General features: G+C 44.4%; 1 protein-coding gene across 1 annotated transcript in view; it reads right to left on the minus strand.

Annotated features, from left to right (window-relative positions):
- Positions 1–6930: 6930 nt before the first annotated feature.
- Positions 6931–26296, minus strand: part of reck (reversion-inducing-cysteine-rich protein with kazal motifs) — an 87313-nt gene continuing 67947 nt past the window's right edge. Inside the window, exons 16-21 of the mRNA XM_042227444.1 lie at positions 23915–24086; positions 19866–20055; positions 16325–16535; positions 15891–15964; positions 12674–12829; positions 6931–9351 (exon numbers count right to left, since the gene is read on the minus strand). Coding sequence (XP_042083378.1) covers positions 9139–9351; positions 12674–12829; positions 15891–15964; positions 16325–16535; positions 19866–20055; positions 23915–24086 — 1016 coding nt within the window. The 3' untranslated portion in view covers positions 6931–9138. The remainder of the gene's footprint in view (positions 9352–12673; positions 12830–15890; positions 15965–16324; positions 16536–19865; positions 20056–23914; positions 24087–26296) is intronic.

A 26296-nucleotide genomic window follows, 5' to 3' on the forward strand; every position in this document is an offset into this window, starting at 1 on the left:
CAGTGGGAACCGGTTCTCAACAAGAACCGCTTTTCGATACCCATCCCTATTCAGTACTATGGAAATTTTTCTCTACCCTCCTTGAAACTGTGCCTCGATACAATCCTGTCTCTTTGTGCTTACGACATGCACTGCTAACTATGGGCAGGGCCGCAAATAAGTGGTCCGCAGGTGTGCATGCGCTGTCAAAACAAAAAACGCGCACCAGATAAGAAGTTGAAACGCGCGTTTGCGTACATAAGATTTTGTGGAGGAGGACAGACATTTGTTTAGAACTCTTAAAGATGTCGAAGAAGCTCCTTTAAGCAATTACTTTGGTGTTCCTCCACCTCCAAAGAAATGTCAGAAGGAGAGAAATGATGAACGCACAGAGATGTGGTGCAGAGTATGCCGTGAAAATCCCACTCTAGTGGACAACTTCTTATCTTCTTATCTTTTATTATGACAGTGCACGTGCACCTGCGGACCACTTATGTGCACCCCTGACTATGGGACTTCATGTAGACAGGTGTGTTTTTTCACTTCATGTCTATCAAGTGAATTTGCCACAGGTGGACTGTTTACCTATTTAAAGAAAATACCACAGAGATCGCAATTATAATGAATTAATCCATCGCCACTTGTCTACCTATATTCAGAGGTCTTTGGGCTCTGGTGTCACAGTCCTGGGTCATGTGACCGGTGTTTCTTTATATTTTGTTGTTCCTTTGTGTTCTAGCTTCATTTCAGCTTGCTTAGGTTGCAGTTACAGTTCATGGTTCCCCTTATGTCTGACCAATAAGTCTCCCTTATTGGTTAGTGTGTCTAATCTGTCATGTTTCAAGTCTGTGTGGTTCATGTTGTCTCACTCATGTCACGTCTGCGTCTTATTTATGGTTCCTGTTCTACTTTAAAGGCGTCTTGTGGTCCATGTTGTTTTAGTTTCACTTCCACTGTGGTGTCATTATGTTCATTCTAGTCAGCTGTTTCCTCGTGTGTCTCCACTTCCCTTGAGTGTATTTAAGTCTTCCTGTGTTCAGTGTCACATCGTCTGTGTTACCTACCTCCCTGTCATCACAACCATAGTCTTCATCGTTATTATAGTTCAGTCACAGTTCTTAGGTTCCAGTCTAAGTTTCACCAGAGTCCTCATTGTCTTGTTTTTGACTACCTGTAATCAGCCATAATATAGGCTTGCCCTTCGTTCACGTTCAGTTCTCCTTGCCTGTGTCTGCTCCTGGTCCTCCTCACACAGTCCACAGTCTGCCTCTGCAGGCTGTGACATCTAGTCTATTCTTTTGACCACTTCCTCTTTTTCATGCTGTCAAAATCAGTTCTGCTTTAATCACTCTAAACCCATTAGTTACTAATCCACCTCAGTGTCTGTTCTGTGTGTGTTTCTTGTCATTCTGCCTCAGACGCTCGTTCATGCCATGCGGTCTATATTTGTGTAATTTTATGTGCTTCATTTGCCTTTTTGATCATGTTATTTTCTGCCAGCAACATCTTTGCTTCTATGATTTCTAATCCAAATTAGCCATTCATCTGACTCCTGGCCTGTAAACAATCCTCAGTCTTCCTCACTGTCTTTGTCTACAGTGCTGTTAGTCTCCTCCTGATTTCTTACTTCAAATATTTGTCATGCTGACATTTTCATTTGTTTCAGATCACCAAACACATTTTTATTTGAGACAGTGAGTAAATACAGGCCACTGCCCATCTTCAGCAGCTATACTGACTCCACATCTCTGTGCTGCTGGTCATCTTGCAGTCTGCCTCTTTTTTAGCTGATTTATTATTATTATATGTTTTAATATACTTTAAAAAACAGCAGTTTGATGATGCCGGAGCTTAAACAGAGTATAAAGACCTTAAAATGAGTTCAATCTTAAACAGCAGTAATATTATTGACTTCTCTCTGACTCTTGATCCTTTATGCACCAATAATCCAGTCTTATATGTACTGAGGTGTTTTCATAGTGTTTTATTGCTTTTTAGAAAAAAAAAAGAATAGCTTGAAAATGTTCTCAGCCACTCATCACGTTCAGCCAATAATAAATCATTTTTGGTAATATGGTAGATACTTCTTCAACTACAGAGTTAATCATACTTTACAGCCCTTTGGCCAGGAAGGAGTGCAGACAGGGAACACCAAATCAAATCAAATCAAATCACTTTTATTGTCACTCACATGTGCAGGTACATTGGTACAGCACATGTGAGTGAAATTCTTGTGTGCGAGCTTCACAAGCAACAGAGTTGTGCAAAATACAATAATGTAAACAAGCAAAATACAAGAATGGCTACATCTGAAACTAATAAATATATGTACAATATATAATAGTATATGCATTTCTGGATGTGTATACTAAATATTTTTCTACGTGTGTGTGTGTGTGTGTACACATATTTTACAAATTAAATAGAGTAAACAATAAATAAAATATATAAAAATATACAGAGTTGAGACATGTGCAAAACAGTGGCATTACTGTACAGTATGGAGTGCATAATGTTGAAGTTCCAGTAGTGAAGCTGAGGTGTCTATGAAGTGTTCAGCAGTCTGATGGCCTGGATGGAAGAAGCTGTCTCTCAGTCTGCTGGTACGGGACCGGATGCTGCAGAACCTCCTTCCTGATGGAAGTAGTCTGAACAGTTTATGGCTGGGGTGACTGGAGTCCTTGATGATCCTCCCCGCTTTCCTCAGGCACGCTTCCTGTAGATGTCTTGGAGGGAGGGAAGCTCACCTCCAATTATCCGTTCAGAGCACCGCACTACTCGCTGGAGAGCTTTGCAGTTGTAGGCGGTGCTGTTGCCATACCAGGTGGTGATGCATCCAGTGAGGATGCTCTCAATGGCACAGTGATAGAAGGTCCTGAGGATGCGGGGGCTCATGCCGAATCTTTTCAGTCTCCTGAGAAAGAAGAGGCGCTGCTGCGCCTTCTTCACTGTTTTGTTTGTGTGTACTGACCACGTAAGATCCTCAGCCAGATGTACTCCAAGGAACCGGAAGCTGCTCACTCTCTCCACAGCAGCGCCGTTGATGGTGATGGGGGTGTGTACTTCTCTGCACCTCCGGAAGTCCACTATCAACTCCTTTGTCTTTGCGACGTTGAGGGTGAGATGGTTGTCTTGACACCAGTGGGTCAGGGCGCTGACCTCCTCCCTGTAAGCCGTCTCATCACCAGTTGGTGATAAGACCCACCACTGTAGTGTCGTCCGCAAACTTCACAATGATGTTGGAGTTGTTAGTGGCTGTGCAGTCGTAGGTGTAGAGTGAGTACAGGAGAGGGCTCAGTACACACCCCTGTGGAGCACCAGTGTTCAGTGTGATGGGGGATGAGGTGATGCTGCCCAGTCTGACCACTTGGCGTCTGTCAGACAGGAAGCTAAGGATCCAGCTGCAGAGGGAGCTGCTCAGTCCTAGATCCTGCAGTTTCCTGTCCAGCTTCGAGGGAACGATGGTATTGAATGCTGAGCTGTAATCTACAAACAGCATTCTCACATACGTGTCTCTCTTCTCCAGGTGTGACAGGGCAGATGTAGTGTCAGGGCTATGGCATCATCAGTGGACCTGTTGTGGCGGTATGCGAACTGTAGAGGGTCCAGTGAGTCAGGTAGTGCAGAGCAGATGAAGTCCCTGACCAGCTTCTCGAAGCATTTGCTTACGATGGGGGTCAGGGCTACAGGTCGCCAGTCGTTCAATGAGGAGATGGTGGAGGATTTGGGTACAGGGACGATGGTGGCCATTTTGAAACAGGCTGGGACTACAGACAGAGAGAGGGAAAGGTTGAAGATGTGTGTGAACACTCCAGCCAGCTGAGCCGCGCATGACTTGAGGACGCGGCCGGGAATCCCGTCCGGACCAGTAGCTTTGTGTGCGTTCACCTTCCTGAAGCACCTCCGCACATCCTCCTCAGACACAGTGTGCGCACTGACGTCATCCGCGGTGATTTGGACATGTTGCAGGCCATGGATGATGCTGGCCTCGCCCTGGATGCACCAGTGACCGCTGGCCCTCTGCCTCCTGCCGTAGCGCTCAAGTTGCCGGACTTTTGGCTCCACGATCCCCCGTCATGGTTCGTACATGTGGAGGCTCAGTTTGCTCTTCGCAGCATCTCAGATGACGACACAAAGTTTCATCATGTGGTGGCCTCGCTTGACCTGTTAGCCACCCACCGTGCAATGACCTTCCTCAGGGACCCACCTGCACACAGGAAATATGTCGCCCATAAGGACCTGCTGCTTCGGCGATACACCTTCTCTGATGCCGAGGGAGCTCTCGGGCCTGGATGGGGTGATGGCTCTGGAACTCATGGAGAGCATATTGTCCTTGCTCGTCTCAGATGATGGGGGATTGCTCTTCATCCATCTCTTCCTCTGACAGTTGCCTGTGGCCGTGGGGGCCAGCCTCATCAACTCCCTGTTTCTGGCAGTGAGGGATTACCGCTTCCTGCTACGGACCTGCCGACAGCACCTCCACCTGCCTCCCCCAGAGCGGCAGATCTGGCGCTGACAGTGGGAATCACTACACGACGGCACCGCTGGAAAGGCCTTTGCCCCACATGTTGCTTTCTCCCATGTATGTCAGTGTCAAGTACGCTGCCATGGCCGCTGAGCAGAGCACCGACCCGGACACCCTTGCCCTTTGGTCCGCGCAGACAGGCCTTGTGCTGGAGGGCATGTCGGTGTGGGATGGCAGTCCGCGTTTGTTGTGCGACGTTTCTACTGGTCACCCACGCCCTATCATTCCACGTTTGTGGCACCATCGTGTTTTCGACTCCATCCATGCCCTCTCTCATCCGGGTGTATGGGGTTCAGTCAAGCTGGTCAACGCCAGGTTCATTTGGCCAGGCCTGCGGAAATCTGTGATGAGCTGGGCTGTGGCATGCGTTCCATGCCAACACTCGACGATCCACAGACACACTTAGCCACCCCTCGAACCTTTCCACGTCCCTGGTAGGCATTTCGACCATGTGCATGTCGATTTGGTCGGCCCTCTTCCGCAGTCACAGGGTTTCACGCACCTTGACTGTGGTGGATCGCACGACCAGGTGGCTGGAGGCGGTTCCCCTGGTATCCACGATGGCAGAGGTGGTGGCCAGGGCATTTGTGTCAACGTGGGTTTCGTATTTTGCCCCCCCCCTGCTGACATTACCTTGGACAGGGGCCACCCGTTCATTTTGGAGCTTTGGTCTGCCATGGCTGACGGCCTGGGGGTCAAGGTCCACCGCACTATACCATACCACCCACCTGCTAACAGAATGTGCGAGCGGTTTCACCGGTCACTCAAGGCCGTGCTCCAATCTTCCTTAACGGGCGGCAACTCAGTCGACTGTCTTTCCTGGGTTTTGTTTGGGGTTGCACTGCGCGGTTAAGGAGGACCTCTGGGTTTCTCCAGCCAAACTCGTTCTTGGGCAGCCCCTCCGAGTTCCTGGAGAATTTTTGCCTGAGAGCCCCCCTCTGTGTTTCGATACCTCTGTGCCGTCTCTCCGTTCCTCAGGAGGCTCCTTTTCTGTTCCTGGCCCAGTGCACCACTGCCTGGCCGACGTTTTTGTTCCGAGGTCGTTGGACTCTTCTTGGTTTGCAGGCACGATGCCCATCAACCTCCCTTGATGGCCCATATAGAGTTCTTAAACCAGGCCACAAGCATTTCATTTTGGACTTCGGGGGTCGGCAGGAGGTGGTTTCAATGGACCAGCTTAAACCTGCGCACGATCTACCAATCTACCCACCGCGGCCCACCTGCAGCTGGACTGTTGGATTCTGCTTTTTTCTCTGAGGATTTATGTGTTTATCTAACATAAACACATAAATCCTGAACCTCAGTGGGTTAAATATGAACGACCGATCTTTCACTGCGCTGTTCACTATTTAGAGAGGTCTGGAAATGTCAGTGCAGATTTGATCACTTTTGCAGCAAATGACATAGAGGTTGTGTTATTTCTTTCCAGCCTTCAGGCTACTCTGCAAACACATTCACTGTAAGAGGTGGTACTGCTCTTTCATATTTCCTCAAATTTTAATTTACGGTATCTTTGGAGTCAAACCCATTCAAGAAAACAGATAAGACAACAATTTGGTAAAAGGAATAATGAATAGTAACAGAGACTGAGAGGTCATGCCATTTTTTTTAATTACAGAAACCTGCTGAGTACATTGATTACTCTAGCCCATTCCAAATAGGCCTTAACATTAAAAGCTTAAAATTCCTTTTCCTGAAGGGAAGTTAACTTGAACATGGCGCATAAACATTCATCTCACAATACAGCAGCTATTTACCCAGCAAACCTAGCTAACTAGCTGCCCAAAGTAAGAAGCTAGCCTCTCAGAACATGTTACACTATACAAATTACAATCTCTTTTCCTTTTTGAATACAATGTAGTAACAATGAAGATGATTGTCTTTATCCTACAATGAATGAAAAACATTGTCTGCCCATTTGAAGAAAGCTTGAAGAAAAACCATTTAGCATTCTCCTAGCATTAGCCTTTTTTAATCTTTACATGCTATGCTCATATATCATGTATGCAGTCATCAAATATACGTTTTGCAGATTCTAGTGAACTAGAACAACAAAAAAGGTCATTTAACTGAGTTTTAAACTCAAGACTTGACAAATTAGCTAACAAAGATATTAGCCGGTTTATCTAGCTAAAGTTAAGATTAACTAGCTAACTGATGACTCTTACGGGTAATTAAGCTAAAGCCTTATGAGTTACCTTACCCTAAAAAGACAAACTATGTGTTTTTTTTTAAATATTTATTATTAGGTACACATTGCTAAAAATAAAGTATGTTTCTATGTGCATTTTTTATTTCTATACAGACTCCATTTAAATCAATCATGCCAGCTTTGACTTAAAGAGGAACTATTATGCCCTCTCTTCATCTAAAATATACAGATTCTTTTAAACAAAACTGTTACAGTAAAAAGCCAAAGGCTTCGATTTGTCCATACAATTTTATTTTTTTATTTCCTCGTGTGCTTTCTTTAAATTCTGTGTTCCGGACACTGAATGATTACAAAGTACAGACACTTCTCCTCGGCCAATGAGAACACAGCATCTTTGAGGGCGTGATCCTTAAAAAGACTGCATGTTTCAAACATTTAGCAAAGAGGGGACAGTACAACATAAACAATTAAACTGAAACTCATGTAGAAAACAGATGAATATAAAGCAAATCTACAAAAATAAAAATATAGCGCTAAACATCAGGACAACAGGCCTCATATTAAAGAAGAGAAGCATCATGTGAGTCAACAAAGTGAATGTGAGTACTTCCAAAAGGTTGAACTGTTGCAGCTTAGTTAGAACTTTTTTTTTACTGTAAACTGAAATTAAACACTTTTACCATAAAAAAGCAGCCCAGGTTCAGTAAGAGAAAAAAAAACACTTAGTAATAATAATAATGCTAATAATAACAGACGGATGGGTTCCCTGCTACAGAGCTGCCTAGCACAGTAATACTGTTAGATATAGAGACACATTGTGCTATACAGGCAGATACACACATAGAGATGGGGAAAACATATTAAATTATGTTCTGGAGTAAACATATTTTATAATTGTCATCATGCAACAAAGAATAGCAACTATTTATTTGAGAAACATGGCACATAATCAGACAGATACATATAAAATATAGAGATATTTCTTATATTGCATTTTTATTAATACTTCATATAAGACATAAGGCATACTGTGGAAAATCTGCCCCCAGTGGATTGTGGGTAGCAACTGATTGTCTTTTCTGTTAGTGAATGGCTTATTGCTTCTCATATATATATAAACAGAAAACTTCCCTTTTGCTATTCAGAGCTACTGGATCACACAGGGAGTGATGGTCAGGCCTTTCTGCTGCTGTAAGGTTCATTGTTGATTCTCATTGAGTTTGAGGAATGTCAAGGCAGCACTTTGTTAGAAGTGACGCTCATAAAATACGTCAGTTTAACTGATGGCATTAAACTCGTTATTACATGTTCTAATACCAGAAAAAGGCATTAAAAATTCAAACAATATTTCTTTTTAATATTTATGCTGAGGTGTCAGTTTAGCTCAGTGGGTGAGCAGGTAACCATGTGCCACGGGGCCAGGCAGGAGTGGCCCGGGCTCGTTTAGCCCCCCGTGGGAAAGACAGCCAATGGTGTGCAACAAAGACATGATTCTTATCCTCATGTCGTTATGTGGGGACCAAAGCTGGTGCTCAAAAATCCAAGGTGGTCAAGTTATTCTGACTTTTTTTTATTATTTATATTTATTATTTATTTAACCCTCCCTGCTTCTTCCTGTTAAGAGGGGGGGTTTCCTTTCCACTGTCAGCAGGTGCTTTTTTTGTGTTACTGCAGGTTCTCTACCTTATAATACAATCTATTAATCATATTTTATGAGCACCACTTCAAGTATAGTGTTACCAGGTTTGTTTGGACGAAAGCTTTATGTGATCAGGTGAAACTGACCAAGGTTTTAGATCACTGCTACGTGAAATAGACCACTACCTGGGTGTCTGTCTCCCCAGTCCAAACTGGGAACTTTTTTCACAGAAGACGGGCCGATGGCACGGACTAAATATCCTGGAAAAGTTGACTTTGGAGACTTTGTTTAGCCAGTCCTTCAAACTGTGTTAGGATTAGTTGGGCTCAGTTTGAGCAATAATACTGCTGAGGTTAGAGGTTCAATCACCAGGTCCACATGCGGCACACTGTCATGCACCACAGGCTTTAAACGTGTGCCCTTCATTATATATGTTCCAATGTATGTTTGCAATGTACACAGATACCTGGATGTAGTGACACCAAAAATGATGTGTGTGTGTGTGATGTCCTGCTTAACAAGGATACTTCGTGCAGTCTTGAATCAAACATACACATCAGCGCCCCCTCCTGGTGCTCCTGGGACGGATGGATAAACAGTGTCTATCACACACACACACACACGCGCGCGCACACACACACGCACACACGCACACACACTGGCTGGGAAATCCAGTGAGTAACTATTCACTAAACACAGTTGATACAAAAGCTTTGAACCACCCTGATTGTTTGAAACGCAGGTCAGCCAATAGGAATGATTGTCATCACGATCGTCTGTTCATTGCTGCCAGAACACGCCCACCATCCTGACTTTGGCACTGGGAGTCACAGAGGCTGGCACTTAGAGCACCGGAGCCGGTGTAACAAGGAGACCCAGAAGGAAACACAGGGCGGGTGTCAGAGGTGACCACGGCGTGCTCCCTGAGGAGTGGATGGAAGATGTCTTGATTTCAGAGGTGAGGAAGGCAGACAGAGGGACGTGGGACACCAGAGTGGGGCTGGCATAGTTGATGAGGGAGTCAATCTTCTCAGCCTCTTTACTGCAGGCTTCAATCTGCAAAACAAAACATTATTTATACACAACAACAGTCACCACAAGGTGCTTTATACTGTATGGAAAAGGCCCAAAAAACAACACGCTGTGAGCAAGGGCTTGGTAGCAGCAGATCCTAGGGAAAGCTGACTGCTGTGGCTGCTGGAAGGAAGACCCACTATGTAAGAAAGCTGCACGTTAATAATACAATACAATACGATTTTATTTATATAGCACATTTAAAAACCCGAAGGCACACCAAAGTGCTTCACAGTAATATGGAGAGTCAACATAAGTCAAAAACAGGGTACAAATCAGGCACAAGCACAGACAGGATAGAGGCACTAACAGACCAGGAGAGTTAGATAAATACAAAATATGCTACGAAGACAAAAACAGCAGTAAAATTAATAAAAATAATAAATTTAATAAAATCTAATAAAAGATTTAAAAGTTTAAAAATTAAAAGATTTAAAAGGGTATTAAGTGGTCGGGAAAGCCAAGTCAAATACATATGCTTTTAATCTTGATTTAAAGGACTGGATAGAGTCCAAGGCTCGAATCGAAGCAGGGAGGCTGTTCCAAAGCTTGGGTGCAGCTGAAGCAAAGGCGCGATAGCCTCTGGTCTTCAGTCTAAACTTAGATTGGGCCGAGACTAATTGACCTGATGATCTTAATGCACGACAAGGAGTGTACAAATTGAGGAGGTCAGTGAGGTAGCTGGGCGCAATGTTATTCAGGATTTTAAAAGTGAGTAGCAAGATTTTAATATTTAGTATTTTTAGTGTATTTCCACTTGTACTAGTAGGCCTATGGTACAAGCGGGATTAAGAAATTGCTCACAGACAGCCCGAGAGGCCGAGCTCGAAGAGTCCGGACAGGGATTCATCACTGAATTAAAAATTTTGAATAACATTCGGGGGTTGTGGCTATTAATCTCAATAATGTCTGATAGCAAAGCTGCTTTAGCTGCCTTTACGGAGTTCTGGTAGAGAAAGCGGCTCCTACAAAGAATGTCATAGGATATCTGAAGCCTGTCTTTTTTCCACATCCTTTCAGATTGACGGCAGGCACGATGTAAGGCTCGTATAGTGTCATTTAGCCATGGTTGATGAGAAGTTCTGGGACGTTTCATCTTTATAGGGGCCACAGTATCTAAGATGGAACGACAGGTGGATAGCATAGCGTTGGCAAAATCATCAACCAATGGAGGTGTGTAACAGTTTGTATCAGTGAAGTCTGGATCAAAAAAGGCAAAGTTTAGAAAGGTTGTAGTAAAGTTAGCCACTGTCTCAGAGTTAATGATACGTACAGGGCGATGACAGCCTTTAGAATTTAAATCAATTGCACATAGCTCACATAGCTCAACATCAAACATAACCAGAAATACCAGCATTATCAATGTCCATAGTACAAATATCCAAAGCATATGGGAGGACCAAATCCAAGGTATGACTTTTAAGATGAGTTGGTTCCCTGACCCACTGTGTAAGGTTAAAAGAGTCAATTAGGGCAAGAAAATCCTTGGCTAGGGGGTCATCAGCACAACAAATATGTATGTTAAAATCTCCAGTGATAAGAGCTTGGTCATAACTTAATAAAAATGAACCTAAGAAGTCAGCAAATTCACAAATGAAACACCTATTATATTTAGGTGGTCGATAAATCACAGAACATAGAATCGTTGGGGGTTCGGCAAGCTCCACAAGTTGAACCTCAAAACTAGAATAGGTAGGAGAGGGCAGTTGCCGAACTTTAAATTTGTTTTTAAAAACAGAGGCCACGCCTCCACCTCTTCCCGAGGTGAACTGAAGACTACACAGTCCGGGGGTAGTAGCTCTGAAAAAGAAGAGGACTCACCAGGACGAATCCAAGTTTCAGTCAATAACTGAGCATCAAGCCGAGAGGAGAGGAAGAGGTCAGGGCAGCAGAGCTGTCTTCTAGTGGCTGCAGTTCAGTACAAAAAAATATTTATTTTTTTTCAGCGATCTTGCGTTTAATAAAGCCATCTGAGAGATCGGCATCTTATCTCTGCTGGAAGCACGTCTTAGCCGGCTTAAATGCCTGAGCCGTACACCATCACTGGGTGACCCAATCCAAACACGAACAGGCAGAGAGACTACCGGAGAAACCGGACAGGCTTGTTTACCGACCGGACAGATCCAGCGATGGTTGAGCAGCCTGAAGGATGATGGATCCCGAGCAGATGGAAGTCGTATAATCCCCGCGGTGGTCAGCTGCAGCTGATGTTTTAAGGTAAGCCTTTAAGCGAACCTGAAACCCACTCCGTTTGCCCCGCTTCCTAAACCCACTCCATTTGCCCCGCTTCCTATAGCGCTTCTGAGGCGGGGAGCAGAGAGGGGAACCGTATGAACCAGTAGAAGAGATGATACGTGGAAAGGTAGCATCTCCCAAATTCCAGCCTTGATCCAACCCAGCATAGGGGGGTAAATGAAGATTTAACAAAGTATCCCGGTCATAGGTGATTAATGCATAACCATCTGGGTGGCATAGTGCCAGAAAGATAACAAATAATAAACAAATATCAAGGAAAAGAGATCGACAACAGAGACGAGGACGGCCTGCCGTACACACTGGCGCCATCTTTACTCAGTCACGAAACACACATAAACACATAGTGAGTGAAAAAGGTGATTAGGTAGAAATACTGCATGGGGAGGCCTAATCCCACTGAACCTCAACTATCCAGGCCTAACTACATGCTTCATGACTCTCTGGCTCTCGGAGGAGGCGGGCCCATCTTTCACCCTCTCCCTCCCTTATCTTCCCTGCTGCTGCTTCTATGTCTTTGTCTAGTTTCGTCTAACTCTAACCCTCAAAGATTTCCTCAGTCTTGTTCTCTAAAACCTAAAGGATGGATTATTAGGGATTTGATCAACTGGTCCCGTAACGAAATAAAGTTGGAGACCTGACGTGTTTGGTTTATCTCCAACGTTCCCCTCAGCCTTCACCCCGTCGACTGCAGCATCCACACAGATAATAATATAATATAAATAAATTCAATAAAGCCTACAGAGCACCAAAGCTGCTCTTCTTGGGGAAACAATGTGTTTGGCACAGCAAAGCATTGAGACCTGAACTGCGCTCGTCACGACTGCCGAACAGAACACGTGATTAAAAGATCATGTGACAGCAACACACACAAATGCATGCTATTAATTCATTCAGGGGAACGCCACACAGCTAAAGTGTAGCCTTTCACTGCAAACACTGTGAACACAATGTTCACACATTCTCATCAAAGTAAAGAACACATAAGCGTGTGCAGAACAACAGATATAACAGACTATATCTGGTGTGTGTGCACGATGGTGTTTGTTACCTGCAGAGGTGTTGGCTGCTGGTCCATTGGGGCGATGATGACCACCAGCAGGTGGTCAATACTCAGGTAGCCGAAAACATCGCACTGCGGCACTGAGATGTGAGGCCGCAGGATCTGAAGGACATCGTGGACCGTCACCGGCTGCTTCTTGTTCAGCTGCACGCAGCGACACACAGCATTACATTCATGTTGCTGTCCAACTTTCATACAACAGGTCAGTGACACTTTAATGAGGGCAACAAATGCTCCCAGCACAGCACCACAGTATCTGTCTTTACTGGAAAACACTGACACAAATATAATAACAGCATTGAGCTTACTACAGAAATCGATGCATTTCTAGTAGTGCTGTCAGTGTTAATCTAGTTAAAATGACGTTAACGCCATAACCACATTAACGCAGCAAATATCCCCTTTGTGGGGCTGCACAGCGCTAACGCGTCACCGCACTAACCGCGCTAACACGTTGACACTAATGGAGATTTGCTGTAACGAGATTAACGCTGACAGCAGTAGTTCATTTACATGAAAAAAAGACTTCACTCTGTCTGTCTGCCTGGATTTAAAAACCAAAGTGCTTAAAATGAAAGGTTACAGAACATGTTCAGCACCATCTTGTGTCAGTACAGAGCGTGATGCCACCAGATTGGTTGGTTGGGTCAGTACATCAGTTTATGTTAGCCAGCTACTGAGGGGGTCACGTTTGTGCCGCCCCCAGCTGCAACTATGAGTCCTATGTTGGTAACCTGTCCACTGTCACTGTGTTAAACAGTAAGTGGCTCTTTGTTGTTGGGCTAGCTTCACTGAAACAGTAAAATCTCCAGCTGTTAGCCGTAATGTTCAGGTTCGTGAAGCACTTTATAACACAAGAGACTGTGTGGTGACCGTTCCAGTGTAGTAACCTGTGCTTGGGAAAAGCACAGGTTACTACAGCCTCATCACACCACAACATTTACTGATTTATGATCAGGACATCCATCAGCAGCTCCACATCACTGTCTCCCTCACTCACATTTGGGCTGTGCTCTTCCTCTGACATGAAGTAATCCAGGCAGGCATGGCTTCCTCTGAGTGTCTGGGTTTGATTTTTTCTACATATCGATCTATATTTTCTGGATGTTAGGATTCCCAATCATGCTTTTATAGAGACGTTGTTTGTGGTGTGATGTGTAACCTGTTATGTTGTAAACTATTTTGATGTGCTTGGGAAAAGAAAGACAATTTTATAGAGTAACCTAGTGCTGATCACTCAGTACACCCTCAGCTTATTGACTGGTGTTTATGTACCAGCATCAGCTGATGACCTCTGTGTGACCTCTTCCACACGACTGTAGCTGACCTACAGTGTAAACACCCTGAGACGTTTGTGATGATTGACTCTGACAACCTCCCAGCAGTCTGTAAAATGAATAAACCTCTGAGAACGCACAGGATGTATGCATGTTGATGTGTTCAAAGACTTCCTGTTTCCACCAAGTCTGTGAGGAGGTGTAGTTAGGATGCCAGCCAGACCCTGCAGCACTGCTTGGATGCGACAGACTGGGATGATCCATATGGGGAAGACATCAACAGCAGCACAGACTGCATCACTGACCATACACATTTCTGTGAGGATACATCCTCTCAACTAGGACTGTATGTCTGTTTTCCCAGTAAGAAACCCTGGATCACCGTTGACCTGAAGGCCAATGAAAAGACCCTCTTGGATGAACATTACTTCTACAGTCAGCAGATGCTCGCCCTCGGGCACCCTCTGCCGGCCTGGCTCTAGGGTGAGGCCTGGTAACCCTATCTCAGGCAGGGTGACCAGTTCCCATGGTGTTCTTCTGAATCGCTCTTTGTCTGGTCTTTCATTCGCACTCACATTCGTACCTATGGGTACTTTAGATTTACCAGTTAACCTAACCCCACTAACTGCACTTCTTTGGACTGTGGAAGGAAGCCAGAGTACCCGGAGAACCCACGCCATCACAGTGAGAACATGCTGTCTCCACACAGAAAGGCTGATGGTGGAACTGAACTCAGGTGAGGCTACAGTGCTGCACACTGCACCAATCTGTCCAACTCTGAGCTCCTAAAATGAAGAGACTCCATTAGAAGAATGCTTTGGGTCCTCACAGTTTTAGGCAGTCGCACTGACTTAAAGCTGAAAGCTCTTCAACTGCACCTGAGTTGCTTCATTTCAAATTCATTGTGGTAATGTACACAACCAAAATAAAAAAAACATAAACTGTCTCTGTCCAAATATTTATGGGTTTGATGGTATAATTCAGCGGTCTCCAACCTTTTTTGCACCACGGACCGGTTTATGCCCGACAATATTTTCATGGACCGGCCTTCAAGATGTCGCGGATAAATACAACAAAATAAAACTAGTACCGGTACCAAAAAAAAAAAGATTTATTCATAACACACGTGAAAAGACCCAGGAAAACCGAGTTAACGATAAAAACGATAACAAAATAACGCTGAAAACCGATAAAAACCCTGAAAACCAGACATTTCACACCTGAGCCTCAACTCTCGCGGCCCGGTACCAAACGACTCACGGACCGGTACTGGTCCAAGGCCCGGGGGTTGGGGACCGCTGGTATAAAATATACATCAAAATGTACCCACCATCCTTCTCGTTCATCCAGGGTCAGTCTCATCAAGACAGGATTTACAGTTCTCCCATGAATGTCATAAGCACAGCCTCCTCCATCTCCCTTGCCCATAGAGGACAATGCTAGAGCGGCTCAGACAAAGTCTCACACAGCATCCCTGGCTGTTTGTTTGGGATCATTGTCTTGTTGCAGCAACGACCCTCTTTTCATCTTCATCATCTTGGCAGCAGATTTTTATCAAGAATGTGTTGGTACATTTTCCCATTCATCCTTCATTCAATTACATGAAGAATGCCAGTGGTGTATAGAGAAAAAACAGCCCGACACTATGATGTTCCCAGCACCAAATTTCAGTTCGGGTATGGTGTTTCTGGGGCCATATGAAGTACCCTTTCCCTCCAAACATGACACATCACCATGAAAACTGGTCAATATTGATTTTACCTGCTCTAGCTTTCATACCCTACCTCTAAGTCAAACCTAACAACACTGATTAAAGAAAATAGTACTTTGAAACTCCCTTTGTCATCAGCATAAATCATTCATAAACATATCATACTGGACAGTGGATTTGTTACCTAAACAAACAAACAGCTGTGAACCGTCCATACCTTTGAGAACGTGTTCATTCGCTCTTTGCTCCAGAGGATCTGCAGGATGCTGGCACATATGGGACAACAGGCTCCTGGATAAAGTTCAGAGAACATATTATAATAAAATGCAACATCTTTATGTGACACTATCCTACTTGTACTGACAGTTAAAAGTGTTTCAGACATTTTTAACCACTTTACCTCACATCCACAGTCAACTTAGAATCACCAGTTAACCTAAAATGCATGTCCTGGCCTGAGGGAGCTGCAGTCATCATGCAGGCACAGGGTGAACACGCGCTCTCCACACAGAAAGGTCCTGCCAGGAACCAGTCCTCACTACTGTACCACCGTACTGCCCATGACGCTACATAAATGTCATGTACACGGTGTAATTTTGTCTGCTGGCTGACCCCAGTTAACCTTTTCATGTATGGTGCTACTCCACTCACCTGGTGGAGTGACAGGGTGGCAGCCTGGAGTGGACAGACTTGGACATGAAACCAAACTGCAGGCTGAGTCAGGGGCCATGTCAGAGACGGCTCCCACAGCTCTGCAGGGGGCCTCATAGTCCACAGTGACACGGTCAGAATACGCGCCACATACCGTGTTGTAGGTTTCGCCATTATGGCCACAGACTTGTTTTGGCTTTCTGCAGCCTTCCTGAGGACAGAACACACCAGGCACTATTTACATTATGGGAAGTGTATTTGATTGTGTTCTTTTTGTACTATACATACATACAAACAAAAGCTATGTTTATCATTTACAGATATATTGGGTAAATATCCCAAAACATCTATAGAAATGTAAATCGCCGCTTGATTCATTCATTTGCTTAACTTGTTTTGGACCGTAAACCAGGCGTGAATAGGACACCGGAAACAAAGCTCTCCACAGGAGTTTCCACACCAGAAGTAGCATATGCTAACGTGCACACAGTCAATTGGTAGATGTGTATTTGGAATCCTTTAAAACAGGGAGTCTCCCTGCTTCATTACGAAATGCTCTGATCACTCTTATTCTAAAGCCAGGCAAAGAGGCCCCTGAACAAGGTTCATACAGACCCATATCACTTTTAAATTCCGATGCAAAGATTATAGCAAACGTTTTAGCAATGAGACTAGAAAGGATACTACCTGCCATTACACATACGGACCAAAATGGTTTTGTGCAAAGCCGACAGGGGTTTCACAATGTGAGGAGAGTTCTTAATATAATTCATGCCTGTGAAGAGTTCCCTGACAATGCAATCTTATCTCTCGATGCAGAAAAAGCATTTGACCGAGTGGAATGGCCCTATATGCTCGAGGTGCTTAAACGGTTTGGATTTGGTGAACATTTTTGTGGATGGGTCAAAATAATACTTGTTGATACTACTGCAATGATATCTACTAATAACTTCATCTCTCACCCTTTTGAATTGTTTCGAGGTACGAGACAAGGGTCACCAATTTCACCTTTTCGTTTTAGACATGGAACCACTGGCGATAGTGGTTAGATCACACACCTCAATTCACAGCATTAAGACCATGGATATTGAACACAAGATAGCAATGTATGCTGATGATACTATTTTGTTTCTATCACAGCTTGCAGGAACAATACCTGCTCTCTTGGAATTGATTAATCAACTTGGTACAATCTCGGGATTCAAGGTGAACAGAGAAAAATCATCAATTATGTTTTTAAATGGTAATGAGAGGAGAAAACCATTAGTATCCCACCCATTTGTGAATGCTGCATAAGGATTTCGATACTTGGGTATCAGAATAACTCCAACTATAAGCAAACTTAGTTCAACCAACTACGAACCCATGGTAGCAGAATTGGGGGAAGAGATCAACAGATGGACAACATTGCCTATATCTATACTGGGAAGAATAAACATAAAAAAGATGACCATATTACCCAAATTCCTATATGCTTTTCAATCAGTTCCACTAGCCCCGCCACCTTCTTTTTTCCCAAAAAACAGAAAGCTTCTCTCTAATTTTTTCTGGAACAACAGGAAGCCAAGACTTCGACTCTCTCTCCTCTACGTGCCCTATGATAGAGGAGGGCTACAGTTGCCAAACCTAGAATGGTATCATTGGGCTGCTCAGCTGAGGGCCACAATGTTTTAGCTTTCTAAATACGTTTTCTTGCTGTGGGTAGACATTGAAAAAATGTTTTAATGTTTTATCCTAATATAGTGGACATATGTTATAAGTGTACCGATCACAAGGGTCCATTGTACCACTCTTTGTGGGAGTGTGAAAAGATTCAAAAGTTTTAGTGCTCAGTGTTAAAATATATTTCTCAGATCACCCTGTCCCATTAAGTCCTAACGTCTGTATTTTAGGCATTTATTAAGATGACTGTAATTTAGCTCAGACAGAAAGATGGTTGACCTTTGCTTACTCCAGGCCAAATGTTGCATTGCAATATGCTGGAAGAATGTTGGTGGCCCCTCTTTTGACCAATGGTTAAACAGTGTGTCATCAAGTTTAGTTCCTGAGAAACTGACCTATGTGGTTAGGAAAAGATCATCAGAAGTTTTTGACATTTGGAAAATGATCCTGGAGCTATTAAAGACTGGGGATATTGAGGAACTGGAGAGAGAATAATGTAATGAAAATATGCAACTAAATTTGGGAATGTATATAGTATAGACTATCCTGTACTTTTTTTTTGTTTTTTATTTTATCCATCCATCCATTCGCTTCCACTTCTCCTTTTCAGGGTCGCGGGGGGCGCTGGAGCCTATCCCAGCTGTCATAGGGCGAATTTTATTTTATATTTTTTTTAATTTCCCTTAGTATTTTTTTTAAATTTGTTTTTTGAATGTCTTGCTTTCTTAGTGCTTTCTTACTGCCACATATTCAAGGTGTTTAAAGTGTTGGATGTTTATGAATACAAAATTCAATAAATATGTTTACAAAAAAAACCCAGTGAAATGTGGATTATTAAATATTAGGTCTCTCTCCTCCAAGTCTCTGTTAGTACATGACTTAATAATTGATCAACAAATGGATTTACTCTGCCTTACAGAAACCTGTTTGCAGCAGGATGATTATGTTAGTTTAAATGAATCAACACTCCGAATCATAACAACTGTCAGAATAGGAGGAGTAGTGGCAGCATTTTTCCACACCAGCCTATTAATCAACCAAAGACCCAGACAGACTTTAAATTCATTTGAAAGGCTGATGCTTAGCCTCATCCACCCCAGCTGTCATTACAGTCAGCGTCTTTATGAAAGTGCAGACATGACAAAAGACACACTGTCGAAGAGTGCCAGAAATGATTGGTAACTAATTATTCAATGCAGAGTGAGTGAAAAGAAACAGTTAGGCTGCAGTAGGCCTAGGCTGCTGGGGGCTCCCCATGATGCACTAAGAGGATTCAGGGTCACCTGATCCAGCCCTAACTATATGCTTTATCAAAAAGCAAAGTTTTAAACCTAATCTTAGAAGTAGAGATACTGTCTGTCTCCTGAATCCAAACAGTTCCACTTTTCAATGCCCTGTTTACGGTTTACAAACACCCCAGCGCTCTGAGACTGACCTGCTCAGTTGGGGTGATAGAATACTACCAGGTCTTTAAGATGAGATTCACAGGGAGCCAGTGAAGAGAAGCCAAAATGGGAGAAATATGCTTCCTCTTTCTAATCCCTGTCCACTTTTGTTGCAGCTGACTGAAGGTTTTTCAGGGTTTTTCAGGGTTTTTTATTTTATTTATTTATTTATTTTATTTGCTTGTGTTGAACCTTAGGTTAGGGCCTAACTGAGAGCATAAGTAAACCTTTACGGAAGTCCTTCTAATACTGAGAGGCTTTTAGCTTTAATAACACTGAAGAAGTCACATGATTAAGTCTCCTGCTTAAAATAAAGTGACAAAAACAACAACAACAACAGCAGATTCTGAACTCTTAGCTCAGCAATTTCCAGTTTCTCAAGGTGAGGACAATCCCCCTGAAAACTTCTGTCTGAACCTTTCTGTGGAACATACCTGGCAGCGGCCCATGTAGGCCAAGATTTTCCCAGCCTGGTGCAAATGGCACAGACTGCGGTGGTCGATGCCCTCAGTGTCGCAGGCTGGGTCCTCGCTGTTCTTGTCGCAGGTTGCCGCGTGCCCGATGCACTCATACTGCGGACAGTCCGACACGTCACTCAGACACACGCGATACTTTGGGATGCACCTGCCAAAGTACACATAAACATATAGTATCACGGCAAAGTATTTGCCCCTTGAGCGCCCCTGATTTCTTAGTCTGTTACATATTTGCCACACCTATATGTTACAGGTCATCAAAATAAATATAATTAGATTAAAGACACAAGCTTTAATCACATATGGGCAGATTAGCCTGGATAACTCTTTCTTCTTAATAAATTAAATAATCATTTAAAATGTGCTTGTGCTAGTGTGACCACTAAGTCAAATGTATGCAAAAAATCATCACAACGGCAAATCCTTTATCACAGCACTGCATGTATATAACTCCATTCTGTTCTTTAAGGAACTATGTGTACGCAATTTCCAAAGCTGCAATAAAAAGAGAAAATGAACAGGAGCAAACCTTTTTCTTCTGAACACACAGAACCTTGCTCTATTACCATAGCAACAGAAAAGTCTTCAAGGCTGGGCGAATCATGTGTTACACACACCTGAGGTGGATCACTCACTGCATTGTTTACTGTGAGAAAGCAAAGAGCTTCAGCGCTCGCTCTGTGTGTGTGTGTGTGTGTGTGTGCGTGTGTGTGTGTGTGTGCGTGTGTGTGTGTTTGTGTGTGCGTGTGTGTGTGTGTGTGCGTGTGTGTGTGTGCGTGTGTGTGTGTGTGTGTATGCTCATTTTAGTTTAACATTTTATTACACCATTGTTGCACCAACACAGCTGATGAGCTGATGTATCACAATCAATGCTGTTTTGCAATTCTTGTTGGTCTCAGCATCTTTTACAGATGCTTCACAAATACAGAATTTGATTTTAAACGTGCTGATCTTGTATTAGTAACAAAATGAAGAAGGATGCAGTTTTAAAATAGAATAATCAATAATAATTATAAAGTTATTTGCTCATAATTTGATTATTAGCTCAGATGAGACATATATCTACTGATAGCCAAGCTGATATCAGAAGGTTCCAGATATCACTCACGTAACTGAACCGGTCGCTCTCACCCTCCCTGGCAGCCACTCTGAACTGATCAGTTTTTCCGTGTTCAAGACTCCTCTCACTCCGCTCGTTTTAGGTTATCCCTGGCTCCAGCAACATGATCCCAATATTGACCGGAGGAAAGATTACATCTCTGGGTGAGGAGATGATTGTCACACGAACTGCTTTGATTACTTGGTGATGCCATTCGGGTTGGAGAAACAATTTGTTTGTAAAAGGGAAGAATTGTGAATTCCATGTGAAAACGGTCTCTTTCCTGGATTACATCATTGAGCAGGGGAATCTCAAGCCTGATCCGGTTAAAGTTCAAGAAGTATTTGACTGGCCCAAGCCTTCTAATTGAAAACAACTCCAGTGCTTCGTAGGATTCACTCATTTCTATCACTGTTTCATCCGGGACATTAGAAGAATTGCCTTGCCTCTCGCTCACTTGATTTCTCCCACAGTATTGTTTCAGTGGGACCAATTAGCTCAGACTGCCTTTAACCACCTCAAGAAACCCTTCGTCTCTACTCCTATCCTATCACTACTGGACCTAACACGCCAGTTCATCATGGAGGAGGATGCCTCCGACCCTGGGGTGGGAGCTGTGCGCTAGAAAGACCATGAAGGTAAGCTCCACCCCTGTGCTTACTACTGTTACTCCTGCAGAACATAACTATGAAGTAGGGGACCTGGGAACTCCTAGCCGTAATGCTTGTCTTGCAGGAGTGGCGGCACTGGCTCGAAGGAACTTCAAAAACATTCATCGTCTGGACCGATCATAAGAACCTGCCTATCTGCAGTCCGCCAATTGGCTAAACGCCCGACAAGCCACGTGGGCTCTGTTTTTCACCTGTTTCAACTTTTCCAACACTTACAGGCCTTGTTCACGCAACATAAAGCCCGACGGGCTCTCCCGGCAATTCTCGACCTCTGAAGACACCCCCAAGAATCCTGGATTCTCCCACGTACCTGCATCATGGGAGCGGTGACCTGGGAGACCAAATCAGCTATTTGGGAGGCTCAGTGGTTGGAACCTCACCCTGTACCCGGCCCACCAAGAGACTTTATGTTTCATCCTCTGTCCGGCCTCAGGTACTCCACTGGACAAGTTCACCTGCCGTCCAGGGATTCACCAAACTATCTCCTTCCTTTAACACCTCTTCTGGTGAACACCGCTGGCCAAGGACACAAGGTAGTATGTTTCTGCCAGCACTACCTCAAAACAAGTCAAAGAGCTCTCCCCCCATTGGCCTGCTTCAACTTTTGCCAACCCCTGTACGACCGTGGTCACACATTGCCCTTGGCTTCGTGACCGGTCTACCTCCTTATGCCAGGAACACGGTAATTTTGACTATCGTTAATTGCTTTTCTAAAGTGGCTCACTTTGTGACCTTATCTAAACTCCCTACAGCCCAACTCTTCACGAACCACATCTTCCGGCTCCATGGGATCCTTTGGACATCATCTTTGACCGTGGCTTCAGTCCCTTACATTCATCATCTGCGCAGGTTTTGCTGCCTATGGAGGGCCACCTGAGCCGCTCTCCTTCCAACCAAGGAACATAACAAGCAGCTGGCAGACCGACATCGGACCCTTGACCTCCCCATTAGCCCAGCAGAGGGCTAGTAGAATCTAGTAGAATCTGGAAAGATTCTAGAAAACTGGCTCTCAACCCTCCTAACCCTGTTTCTGCCTGTCTGAAGTTACCTCGCAATATGCACATGCATGTTGTCTTCCAGCTCAAACCTTACCTCTCTAGTCCCATTGTGACTGGACACTCGAGCGAGTGTGTCGTGAGTGAGCGTCAGCATAGATTGCGAGTTGGACCTGTGGGTGACTGTCTTGGTGAAGAGCTTTTGGACGCGTTTCCCTTTCCTCGATTCCCTAGAGCCCTTTCCCCTTAGCCACTGTGTAAAGCACCAGGTGTCACTCTGTAAATAAATCCACTTTAATCATAACCCTTCAGAGTCCTGCAGTTTGAGTCCTGCATTTGCAATATGTTTCGAAGTAATGTAAGGTACTGCATGACCCTGATGAAGGCCACAAGCCGAAACGCGTTGGTCTATTATTAAAGTTGTTCATCTTCCCTCAAGTGTTGCTGGAGTTCCTGCTTTGTGAATACTCGTCAGTTTTCACAGTCAGTCATAGTTTGTTTATAGTTTCATGTTTGCAGCTGCCTTCAGCCTGAATAAAGGCTCACTTTGTGTTGAAACCAGCTATACCTCTCTGCATCTGCTTTTGGGCCCGTTCACAAAATACCCCAGCGCAGCCCACCGTGACAACTTCCAACATGGACAAACATTTGACCACACAGCATGCAGTTAATTTGCATGAATGTAATGTCTTCTAGTGGTGAAGCCGACCTAAAGACCACCCAAATAGTCGTCTGATAGGTGAGCCACAGTCTTGTTTAGCCTCCCTGTACTCTAAGCAGGTACAGAGGATGGCTTTATCAATCCTTAAAAATGGTTCCCATCCTCTAAGGGGTGAATTTCAGCTTCTTCCCTCAGGACGGAGGTTTCTATTTCCGAGATGCAGGACAAAGCGTTATAAAAATAGCTTTGTCCCTGTTGCTGTCACTGAATTAAATAGGAACTGGTTTTGATTCGAAATATTAAAATTACTATATATGTGCCACAGTGAGCTTTATATATTTACTAGGTATGTGTGTTTTTTTAAAGGGATGCCAAATGCTGTCATTTTTCTGTAAAGCAAATTTACCTTGTCTTTGGGTATAAATAAAGTTACCTTGACCTTGATAGAATCGACAAGAGAATCGATAAGGAATTGAATTGATAAGTGATGTTGATAATGGAATCAGAATTCCAAAATTCGTATCAATTCCCATCCCTAGTTGGGACAAGAACAGAGAGCAAGTAAAATGTACTGAACCCACCTCTGGTTTCTCTGGCAGGGTTTGCTGGCACATGGTTTACTGAGGTGGCACGGGCCAAAGACAAACTGACTGTCCTTGAATCCCATACATCGAGCAACGCAGGCACTGGGATATGTCCGCCCATTAGAGGCACACACTGGAACAAAGCGGTCCTGGCAGCTACAGGGAAGACCTAGGGGAGGGCAGAGGGAGACAGAAACCACTATTTCACTGAGAAGCGTGACTTATATACAACCAAGAGTTAACAGAAAGCTAAAAGAAACAATCCGCTTTAAGGAAAATAACCTGTTAGGGTTGTATTCTAATCCATCATACTCTCCAAAGTAGAGGCAAACATCTCAGAATACTGGGGTTTAGTTCTGTCCATGCCTTGCTTTTTAACCCACCGGATGCAATTTTAGCAATCTAATCATAAACCCTTATCTCTTTTTTTTTCTTTCCTTTTTTTTGTGTCCCGTTTGGATCTTTAGCCATCAGAATTGTTGCCTTAAGGCCAAGAAAGATGCCAAGCGGATTTATTTTACCAAGTGGATCGTCATGGCCTTGCCATATTGGTCCATTTGATTGACCTTTATTATAATTATGTATTTATTTTATTTTCAGTTCCTACAAACGGGACAGACATGACTGGGGGATAGGACAGGGAGAGAGAATGAAAGAAAGAGAGGGGGAGAAAGAAAACCAAAGGGGAGAAGAGACGGTGAGAAGGGGGGGAAGAAAAAAAGAAAAACAAACAAACAAAAAAAACAAAACACCTGGGTCACCTGTATGGAGAGAAAAAACAGAAGAGAAAGCAAACAACAAAGAGCAACATAATAAAAAAAACGGCACCATCACAATAAACTAGCTAGCAGTAGATATCAGTAGATACTAAATATTAAACGATATTGTGCAGCACGCAAGATAGACAGCGCACAATGTGCTTTGAGACAGCAGCCAAGAAAGCTGTAGTCCACGTCTGTGAATACCCATGTGCACACCTGTGTGGATCAGCATGCTTGTGTTCCAAAGGTTTGCGAACAGGCGCACGCGGACACAGACGTGCATTCCCACCCCATATACACAACCAAATACTCGGCACTCAACCAACGTGTAGACAGACACAAATAGACACTGCACAGACAGTCGCACTCCCCAAACATACTCTATATCCCAGGTCCAGGTACCCCCGCCCTCAGAGGGGCAAGTCCGCACCTAGACCCAGGAGATGTAACCCTTCTCTCTGGGGTGGAGGCAAGCGGACCACCCCCTTATCTGCAGTAGCAGGGAGGCCCCGCATCCCAGACCCCAGTCTGACGGCCAGCACCTCCTCCCAGCCCCCCAGCCCTGACGGCTAACAGAACCGGGGTGAGTGAAGACCCCAAACCTCCCTACGCCCGCTCATATGTAGTGTTGCTGTGTGCTGTTCTAAAGTGCATTTAAAACCAGGAGAGCATGGTACTAGCTTCCTCTCAGAGAGCAGCACGGCTCCTCCCGAAAACCCTTAGTGTCTAATGCATTTAAAATTGAGGGTAGGGCACCAGCGCCAGAGGTGGGTTGGAGTACACCGACCATCCTCTGGATGCTGTAAAAGTGCCCACCCCCAAGGCCCTATATGTATGTGTTATGTGAGAGTGTGAGTAATGTGGATGTCTAGGTTGCAGAATAAAATTGAGGCACAGGCGGCCAGAAGGGGACAGAGGGGGAGTGCCTCCCCTGCACCCTGGTGACATACCTGCACCCCAAGCCCTGCGTGTGTGGGTGGGTGTGGTAGAGCGGGAATAGGGAGGCAGCTGAGGATGGGGAGGGAAGAAAGGGAGGGGCAAGCGGCCCCTCCCTGGGGCCAGCTCCCCCGCTGACCCCAGTAGGCACCCCCACACTCTGGAACCCACCAGGGCAAGGGGGCCCAGGCCCATCCGGACCGGGGCCCGCAGCAGCAGCACCGCCCAGCCCCACAGAGTCCGGGGCAGCCCACCCGACTCCACCCCAGAGAAAACTGCACCCACCCCATCATCCAATCATCTCCCAAACTACACAAGACAATAGACACCCAGGTTGAGTTCATTCTCCACCTCTCCTATATCTCTCCCCCACCTGCAGAGTGAGCTCCTGTAGTGAGGAGACCACCTGCAAAGATATACAACCTCCCCACCAGTTAGAGAGCCCCCTAGTTGGGCCGATGCACCTGAGGTGCATGTCAAAAGTGAATGTCACTCAGTTTGGCTCTTGCAAATAATTAGTAATGTTCTTAAATGTTAAACACCACTAAAAACAACCCTTATCTCTTTAATTATTTTGGTGAAAAGTGACTTTAATTCATGTTGAAATAAGGCTACAACATTACAATACTTTCCAGAAGCACTGTATCACACATTTATTGGGAATATATAGTCCAGGTATACC

The sequence above is a fragment of the Haplochromis burtoni genome, unplaced genomic scaffold (assembly GCF_018398535.1).
Source record: "Haplochromis burtoni strain Fernald_Lab_line unplaced genomic scaffold, NCSU_Asbu1 Contig_261, whole genome shotgun sequence".
NCBI lineage: Eukaryota > Metazoa > Chordata > Actinopteri > Cichliformes > Cichlidae > Haplochromis > Haplochromis burtoni.